Genomic DNA, 10,012 nt, shown 5'->3' with positions numbered 1-10,012 from the left:
GGTCTTGTGTGTGGGTGTTTGTCAGGGGCAAAACTACTTTTGTAGTTTTACAGTTGTTGAAGTTCTATTAATTAACAGGATAAAACATTTTCATCAGTAATTAAATAAACATTTTGCTCAGTCTAATGCAGCGGTTCTCAAACTGTGGGGCGCACCCCCCTAAGTAACAGAAAAGGGGGCGTGAATGTTGCCATATGTGGTGTAATTTTGCTGTTTGTAGGAAAATTTTAAACTTGTAGCAGTGTATCGGCAGCAAACAATATAGGAATACATTTTATTAGGGTTTCAAAAAAACGTTAGGGGAGCGCGATTAAAACTATTATGAAAACTCGGGTCACAAATACTTGAAGGTTGAGAAACGCTGGCCTAATGATAGATAGATAGATAGATAGATAGATAGATAGATAGATAGATAGATGAAAGGCACTATATAATAGATAGATAGATAGATAGATAGATAGATAGATAGATAGATAGATAGATAGATAGATGAAAGGCGCTATATAATAGATAGATAGATAGATAGATAGATAGATAGATAGATAGATAGATAGATAGATAGATGAAAGGTGCTATATAATAGATAGATAGATAGATAGATAGATAGATAGATAGATGAAAGGCACTATATAATAAATAGATAGATAGATGAAAGTCGCTATATAATAGATAGATAGATAGATAGATAGATAGATAGATAGATAGATAGATGAAAGGCGCTATATAATAGATAGATAGATAGATAGATAGATAGATGAAAGGCACTATATAATAGATAGATAGATAGATAGATAGATAGATAGATAGATAGATAGATAGATAGATAGATAGATACTTTATTAATCCCCAAGGGGAGATGCACATACTCCAACAGCAGCATACTGATAATAATAATATTAAATTAAAGAGTGATAACAATGCAGGTATACAAACAGACAATAACTTTGTATAATGTTAACGTTTACCCCCCTCGGGTGGTATTGAAGAGTCACATAGTTTGGGTGAGGAACGATCTCCTCAGTCTGTCAGTGGAGCAGGACGGTGACAGCAGTCTGTCGCTGAAGCTGTTCCTCTGTCTGGAGATGATCCTGTTCAGTGGATGCAGTGGATTCTCCATGATTGACAGGAGTCTGATCAGCGCCCGTCGCTCTGCCACGGATGTCAAACTGCCCAGCTCTGTGCCTACAAATACAGCCTGCCTTCCTCACCAGTTTGTCCAGGCGTGAGGCGTCCCTCTTCTTAATGCTGTCTCCCCAGCACACAACCGTCTGATAGAACATCTGCAGCATTTTATTGTAGATGTTGAAGGACGCCAGCCTTCTAAGGAAGTATAACTGGCTCTGTCCTCTCTTGCACAGAGCATCAGTACTGGCAGTCCAGTCCAATTTATCAATTTACATAAGGCAGGAGATGGAGACAAAAAAATATCAAAGACTTTATCAATCCCAAGGAGCTCAGTAAAGTCCATCATAAAGAAGTGTCAAGTGTTTGGTACTACTAGGACCCTCCTTATATCCGGCCGTCCCTCCAAACTGGGAGTAAAGCAAGGAGGAAACTGGTAAGAGAGACTACCGAGAGGCCAGTGGCCACTATGAAGGAGTTACAGGATTTTATGGCAAAGAGTGGTCATTAATGGTGTGCAGGTGACAACAATGTCACAAGCGCTCCACAATTGTGGCTTGTTCAGGAGGATCGCAAGGATCTCAAGAAAGGCCACATTGAGGCTCGTGTAACGGGCTAGAATTCAGTATTCTAAAGAAAATGACATTTCTGTGTGTTGCTTAGTGTAATGGCCTATAAACCAGTGTTTAAAAGAAAACAGAATTTCTGGAAAATTCTGCTACAGGTTATTATTGATGGCTATGTACAGGACATAAATCTTTACCTGCCTTGCTGTAGTCAGACTGCTTTGATTTAGTATCTCATCTACACACAATGTGGGGATACAGAACTGTCTGCTTCCTTTGAAAATTAACGAGTTCTGGGGACACTGGTTTCTAATCAAGTACTCAAAGTTAATGTGTTTACACTATTTGTTATGCAGAGGAAATTGCCTTGCACCATCGTTTCACTGATTGCCATGTTGATCTATGCAGAAATTAAAGCATTTATATATTTCTGGGCAAAGGAGAATAAAACAGAACAGAGAAGTATGGTCTGAGACTCGGGACTGCTGTCTGTTTCTTTTATGCTTTTCACCATATCGCTGTGGCTACACCCTGTAGCAACAGTGGCTTGTACCTGGCCCAGGTTCCCCTAGGCCTGAGGTCGGTAACACTCGTTTGAGCTTTCCCAGAATGCACCTTGAAGATTCTGATGCCAAGTGGAAAAATGTCTTATGGTCAGATGAGACTAAAATCAAACTACAGTGGTGTGAAAAACTATTTGCCCCTTCCTGATTTCTTATTCTTTTGCATGTTTGTCACACAAAATATTTCTGATCATCAAACACATTTAACCATTAGTCAAATATAACACAAGTAAACACAAAATGCAGTTTTTAAATGATGGTTTTTATTATTTAGGGAGAAAAAAAATCCAAACCTACATGGCCCTGTGTGAAAAAGTAATTGCCCCCCTTGTTAAAAAATAACCTAACTGTGGTGTATCACACCTGAGTTCAATTTCCGTAGCCACCCCCAGGCCTGATTACTGCCACACCTGTTTCAATCAAGAAATCACTTAAATAGGAGCTGCCTGACACAGAGAAGTAGACCAAAAGCACCTCAAAAGCTAGACATCATGCCAAGATCCAAAGAAATTCAGGAACAAATGAGAACAGAAGTAATTGAGATCTATCAGTCTGGTAAAGGTTATAAAGCCATTTCTAAAGCTTTGGGACTCCAGCGAACCACAGTGAGAGCCATTATCCACAAATGGCAAAAACATGGAACAGTGGTGAACCTTCCCAGGAGTGGCCAGCCAACCAAAATTACCCCAAGAGCACAGAGACGACTCATCCGAGAGGTCACAAAAGACCCCAGGACAACGTCTAAAGAACTGCAGGCCTCACTTGCCTCAATTAAGGTCAGTGTTCACGACTCCACCATAAGAAAGAGACTGGGGCAAAAACGGCCTGCATGGCAGATTTCCAAGACGCAAACCACTGTTAAGCAAAAAGAACATTAGGGCTCGTCTCAATTTTGCTAAGAAACATCTCAATGATTGCCAAGACTTTTGGGAAAATACCTTGTGGACTGATGAGACAAAAGTTGAACTTTTTGGAAGGCAAATGTCCCGTTACATCTGGCGTAAAAGGAACACAGCATTTCAGAAAAAGAACATCATACCAACAGTAAAATATGGTGGTGGTAGTGTGATGGTCTGGGGTTGTTTTGCTGCTTCAGGACCTGGAAGGCTTGCTGTGATAGATGGAACCATGAATTCTACTGTCTACCAAAAAATCCTGAAGGAGAATGTCCGGCCATCTGTTCGTCAACTCAAGCTGAAGCGATCTTGGGTGCTGCAACAGGACAATGACCCAAAACACATCAGCAAATCCACCTCTGAATGGCTGAAGAAAAACAAAATGAAGACTTTGGAGTGGCCTAGTCAAAGTCCTGACCTGAATCCAATTGAGATGCTATGGCATGACCTTAAAAAGGCGGTTCATGCTAGAAAACCCTCAAATAAAGCTGAATTACAACAATTTTGCAAAGATGAGTGGGCCAAAATTCCTCCAGAGCGCTGTAAAAGACTCATTGCAAGTTATCGCAAACGCTTGATTGCAGTTATTGCTGCTAAGGGTGGCCCAACCAGTTATTAGGTTCAGGGGGCAATTACTTTTTCACACAGGGCCATGTAGGTTTGGATTTTTTTTTCTCCCTAAATAATAAAAACCACCATTTACAAACTGCATTTTGTGTTTACTTGTGTTATATTTGAATAATGGTTAAATGTGTTTGATGATCAGAAACATTTTGTGTGACAAACATGCAAAAGAATAAGAAATCAGGAAGGGGGCAAATAGTTTTTCACACCACTGTATTTGGTGCATTAATGCAGCTCACCATCCACAACACACCATACCTACAGTACAGCATGGAGGGGGCAGCATCCTGCTGTGGGGGGCCTGGGGCTCTCGTTACGGTCGAAGGAAAAATGGATGGGGCAAAATACCATCAAATTCTTGAAGAAAACTTGCTACCCTCTGCCTGAAAGTTGAAGATGGGCAGAATGTTCCCCTTTCAACACGACAACAACCCGAAGCACACAGCAAAACTGAGCACATGGTGGCTGAAGGAGAAAAAGTGAATGTCCTGGTGTGGCCAGTCAGAGCCCAGACCAAAATCTGTGGAAAGATCTGAAGATAGCAGACCACCAACACTCACCATCCAATTTGACCGAACTTGAACAGTTCTGTAAAGAAGAGTGGGCGCTCAATCTAGAGGTGCGAAGCTGATAGAGAAGAATCCCAACAGACTGAAGGCTGTCATTAAAGCAAAAGGGGGTTCAACAAAATGACATGGGGGGGGGGGGGGGGGGGGCTGTGATCCTTTATTAATCTCAGGATTTCTTGTTTTTTAAAATTCTTCTGAACTGTAGCTGTGATATCTTTCACTGATGTTTTAGGTTGCATTGAGTAAGTAAAGCTGGGAAGAAATATTTTTTGTGTGTTTTCATTTAAAGCTGGAGAGCAAAAAAAAAAAAAAAGGGGGAATATTTCGAAGAAGGGGGGATTCTTTTCTATACCCACTGTATATGTGGGCACTGGGGTGAAGCAGCAGAGAGTGCGTGAAGCCAACGATGACCTGAGCAGCACTGAGGAGAGACCGATTAAGGAGGTAAGCGGGTCTGGCTGCGGAAGGAACCAAAAAGTCCTTTTCAGAGTCGACTTTACACAAAGTGCTAAGCCGGCTACGATAATGTAGTGGAGTACAGAAAGCTCTTCATATACAGAACAGGAAGGCAGCAGTCGTCGAGTCGGACACATTTGAAGGGGCTAAGTGCTTAAGTGGCAGCTGTCTGTTGTGGGAATCAGACAGACAGGCAGAGACACGAGTTCAGCACAACACACGTGGAGCGTGTCTCCCTCATGGGCACTAAATGCACAGTCCTCCTTCTTCATTCTTCTTCCCTCTATAATCCGCCTCCACTCCTCCTCATCTTGGCAGCTTTGTCACTCTTCCTTCTGACTGGCACTCCAAATGCAGTAAGGCAGCTCCTGGGAGTGCTCCAGATGGTTCATCAGCGTTAACTGGAATCACTCCCAGGGTGATGGAAGGTCAAGGTGGGGCTCTGCACCACCATCCCCTGGTGGATCTCCACGGAACCCAACAGGGCTGTGCCAAACTCCACCTTCCAGTGTGCCCTGCGGGAATCCACGGTGCCAGAGCCACCCAGAAGGGCTGCCCTCCAGTGCCCCAGAGGAGGTAGCGCCTTGCAGATGCTCTCTCTCTCTCTCTCCGGGTCCTTCCATCCAGCTGGCATCCTGGCCGGGTAATGGCCATGGCTGCCCATCACACATCTAGTGAGGATGTAGAGCAGAACGTATCCTTTAAGTGACAAGAATTTGAGGAAGGGGGGGGGCTCAGAATTTCAAAGGAAATTAATAAATTAGAAAGTGAAGTAGGCTTTGGTGCTTTTCCGCGTAGGCCATCATTTCAGTACTGATGAAGAGCGTGATGAGAGACAGCAGAGCCAACAATGCACACGAGCTGAAGGCCGCCATCAAGCATCTTGGACTTCCATAACACCTCAGCAGTGCCACAGGCTGATCGCTTCCATGCCACGCCACATTGATGCATTCATTCATGCAAGAGAAGCCCGACCAAGTATCGAGAGCGTACACGGACAGACTTTTCAGTAGGCCAACATTTCTGTATTAAAAATATTTTTTTTTTTATTCGTTAAGTTGGGGAGCATGCACTGGTACAGTGCGTTACTGCACCCAGTACACTTCGAAACAGCTCGGGGTCCCGGTTGGCAACCCCTCAGGCAGACACGCGGTCCAGTCCAGTATTCGTCTCAGGTCACTGGATAGCGTCCATGTCTCATAACAATATAGTATTGTTATAGTACCATAAAACATTTTTTTATTTGTCTTATGTAATATTAAATTTTTTTGAGATACTGAATTTTAAGTTTTCATTACCTGTAGGCCATAATCAGCAAAATGAAAAGAAACAAAACCTTGAAATATATCACTCTGTGTGTAATGAATCTATCTCCCACTTTCCATATACAGTTAGGTCCATAAATATTTGGACAGACAACTTTTTTCTAATTTTGGTTCTGTACATTACCACAATGAATTTTAAATGAAACAACTCAGATGCAGTTGAAGTGCAGACTTTCAGCTTTAATTCAGTGAGGTGAACAAAACGATTGTATAAAAATGTGAGGCAACTAAAGCATTTTTTGAACACAATCCCTTCATTTCAGGGGCTCAAAAGTAATTGGACAAATTAAATAACTGGAAATCAAATGTTCATTTCTAATACTTGGTTGAAAACCCTTTGCTGGCAATGACAGCCTGAAGTCTTGAACTCCTGGACATCACCAGATGATGGGTTTCCTCCTTTTTAATGCTCTGTCAGGCCTTTACTGCAGCGGCTTTCAGTTGCTGTTTGTTTGTGGGCCTTTCTGTCTGAAGTTTAGTCTTCAACAAGTGAAATGCCTGCTCAGTTGGGTTAAGATCAGGTGACTGACTTGGCCATTCAAGAATTTTCCACTTCTTTGCTTTAATAAACTCCTGGGTTGCTTTGGCTGTATGTTTTGGGTCATTGTCCATCTGTATCATGAATCAATTTGACTGTATTTAGCTGGATTTGAGCAGACAGTATGTCTCTGAACACCTCAGAATTCATTCGTCTGCTTCTGTCCTGTGTCACATCATCAATAAACACTAGTGTCCCAGTGCCACTGGCAGCCATGCACGCCCAAGCCATCACACTGCCTCCACCGTGTTTCACAGATGATGTGCTATGCTTTGGATAATGAGCTGTTCCACGCCTTCTCCATACTTTTTTCTTGCCATCATTCTGGTAGAGGTTGATCTTGGTTTCATCTGTCCAAAGAATGTTTTTCCAGAACTGTGCTGGCTTTTTTAGATGTTCTTTAGCAAAGTCCAATCTCGCCTTTCTATTCTTGAGGCTTATGAGTGGCTTGCACCTTGCAGTGCACCCTCTGTATTTACTTTCATGCAGTCTTCTCTTTATGGTAGACTTGGATATCGATACGCCGACCCCCCTGGAGAGTGTTGTTCACTTGGTTGGCTGTTGTGAAGGGGTTTCTCTTCACCATGGAAATGATTCTGCGATCATCCACTACTGTTGTCTTCTGTGGATGTCCAGGTCTTTTTGCGTTGCTGAGTTCACCAGTGCTTGCTTTCTTTCTCAGATGTACCAAACTGTAGATTTTGCCACTCGTAATATTGTAGCAGTTTCTCCGATGGGTTTGTTCTGTTTTCACAGCTTAAGGATGGCTTCTTTCACCTGCATGGAGAGCTCCTTTGACCGCATGTTGTCTGTTCACAGCAAAATCTTCCACATGCAAGCACCACACCTCAAATCAACTCCAGGCTTTTTATCTGCTTAATTGATAATGACATAACTACGGACTTGACCACACCTGCCCATGAAATAGCCTTTGAGTCAATTGTCCAATTACTTTTGAGCCCCTGAAATGAAGGGATTGTGTTCAAAAAATGCTTTAGTTGCCTCACATTTTTATGCAATCGTTTTGTTCACCCCACTGAATTAAAGCTGAAAGTCTGCACTTCAACTGCATCGGAGTTGTTTCATTTAAAATTCATTGTGGTAACGTACAGAACCAAAATTAGAAAAACGTCTCTGTCCAAATATTTATGGACCTAACTGTAGGTGGGAAGATGAAATTTCGCGTGCTCATTCCTTGCAGTGTACTTACAAAAGTGAGGTATGTTTCATGTCCTGTTGCAACAGTCAAGTGGGGGAAACGGGTGTACCCCCTAAACTGTATATATACATAGGTGAAACCCCTCCTCACTAGATAGATACTTTATTAATCCCAAGGGAAAATTCACAATTTCTGTGACTTCCAATATACATAGGAAGCCCAAATTTCCCATGCTCATCCTTTACACTGTACTTACAAACGTTAAGTATATTTTATTTCGCGCCGTGCCCCGTAACAAACTTTCAAAAATAACGTCTTATTTTTGGCGGTTCTCACCATTATGCCATAAGTAACTTTTGGAACTGACCTCTCCTTTTAGCGGTTTCATTCCTTATTTCCGTTAACTGACGATTTATTTCACGGCAGAGATGCACAAGAGCCGCCCCTGGTCCCTCTTTCTTTTTCCACACGGCCGCTGTCCGCACACCTACCATGTGATTGCTTCTCACATGGCCAACTGTATGTTGCTTGCTCAAGAGTGAGCTCAGCAGACAGCTTGGTCATTTTACAGCCCGAGGGCAGACCTGCAAATGTCGTTTACAAAGAGATCCTTACATCCTAAAAAATTGCATTTCTCATACACAACATTTATAATCATAAATTAAACTCTTTACAATCATCAAATTCATTCTCAATACTAAAATAAGCCTACGACAATTATACTGACAATTGTATTACGTTATTTTTAAAATGTTTCCTTTTCTTTTTCATAACTTCTTTAACACACTACTTCCCCGCTGTGAAGCGCGGGTATTTTGCTACTATAATATAGGAGTTTCACTTTTTGAATTGAATTACTGAAATAAATTAACTTTTCGATGATATTCGCATTTATTGAGATGCACCTGTACAAAGCAAAGAAAGCGAGTTGACTGGAATTTCCTATTTGAACACATTGAACAACATTCTCATTCTGTTACTGTACACAGCAGTAGAGTAGTACAGTAGGCAAATGACACTACACATAGCTTTGGCTCCAGATTTGAATTCAGGCCAAGTGGCCTCTGTGTCGTGTCTGCATGTCCTCCACTGCATTCATGGACATTTCTGCTACAAAATTCTGCTTATGAAGCCGTGTTGTGTGGATTGTTAGCAGGATTTGTCTTCCACTTTCTGGGTTCCTGTCTTAAACATGGCACTGCCATTATCAGAATGAATGGCTTTAAACAAATGATATTTTCCATTAGCTGGTGTTTTTAACATCCTTTAAACAAACAATATTTGACCTCTCCATTAACCAAAGTCCAGCCACTCTTTTTTTTTTCTGTGTGTTGGGGTTTTATTATTTGAAACAGTCATTCTATGCATTTCCATTGGAAATGATGAAAATTCACCAGAAGTCCATACAACCAAATACATTATGGCTCCAGTTGTAAGTCTGATAGGAAAATCAGGGTGTTAAATTATTCTTGAGTTGGAATCTCAAAGAGAAGCTAAAGTTCTTCCTCCTTCTTGTCCTCTGTTGTGCTTTCTTCTGCGACCTCCTGTGTTTCAACAGGTACAGTAGGTGGATCTTCAACCTGTTCCTCCATTGGCTCTTCTTTATCAAGAAACAAAGGTTCACTATCTGCATGAATTTCACTGTTTTCAGATTCTACAGGGTTGTCCTTTAAGGGAGGAAAATCATACAGAATTTGTTTTACAACCACTTTAGAAAACAAATAAACCTCATTCCACAAACAATTAGTGTAACTTACTAACTTAACACCCAAATACCACATGACAATCAAATCAACATACATTTACTATCATTGTGGCCTACATGGTGCATGATGCAAGGTGTCTACCAAGTGCTAATGTTATCATAAGAATCTGTTTCACTTTTTAACTAAACCAAATAAAACAACTTTCCCCCCCATGGTCATTACTTCTGCTCTCTATATACTGTATAAAATCGCAACTATTTTATGTGACGTTTTTAATGTCATATTTTTTGTCATGCTTTAAATTGGGCTTATTTTAAAACCTACAGATATATGCTTGGCATCATTCTTTTCAGAATTTATCAGACTTTAATGTGATGATGTTACATTTTCAGATTCTTATTCTGTTTTTAAATTATAAACTAAAAAATATCAAGAACTCGTGTCCTGCGAGATGAGACTTTGTGTCAGAAGATTTAACCACGCCCGGG

The 10,012-nt window shown here is 41.3% G+C and overlaps 1 protein-coding gene across 2 annotated transcripts in view; it reads right to left on the bottom strand.

The window, feature by feature from the left end:
- sympk (symplekin) overlaps positions 1-10,012 on the bottom strand; it is a 581,858-nt gene that overhangs the window by 506,881 nt on the left and 64,965 nt on the right. Inside the window, exon 27 of one of the 2 annotated variants that reach the window (XR_007936284.1) lies at positions 8,724-9,485. Coding sequence is in view for 1 of the 2 variants with exons in the window: in XM_028795807.2 (XP_028651640.1) it covers positions 9,312-9,485 (174 nt within the window). In the remaining variant the exon portion in view is untranslated. Of the gene's footprint in view, positions 1-8,690; positions 9,486-10,012 lie in introns of those variants that run through there. The other variant, XM_028795807.2, reaches the window with a different exon arrangement.

Source organism: Erpetoichthys calabaricus, chromosome 1 (genome assembly GCF_900747795.2).
Source record: "Erpetoichthys calabaricus chromosome 1, fErpCal1.3, whole genome shotgun sequence".
Lineage (NCBI taxonomy): Eukaryota > Metazoa > Chordata > Cladistia > Polypteriformes > Polypteridae > Erpetoichthys > Erpetoichthys calabaricus.
The sequence above is the reverse complement of the archived record's forward strand: the minus strand, read 5'-3'. Positions and strand labels throughout refer to the sequence as shown.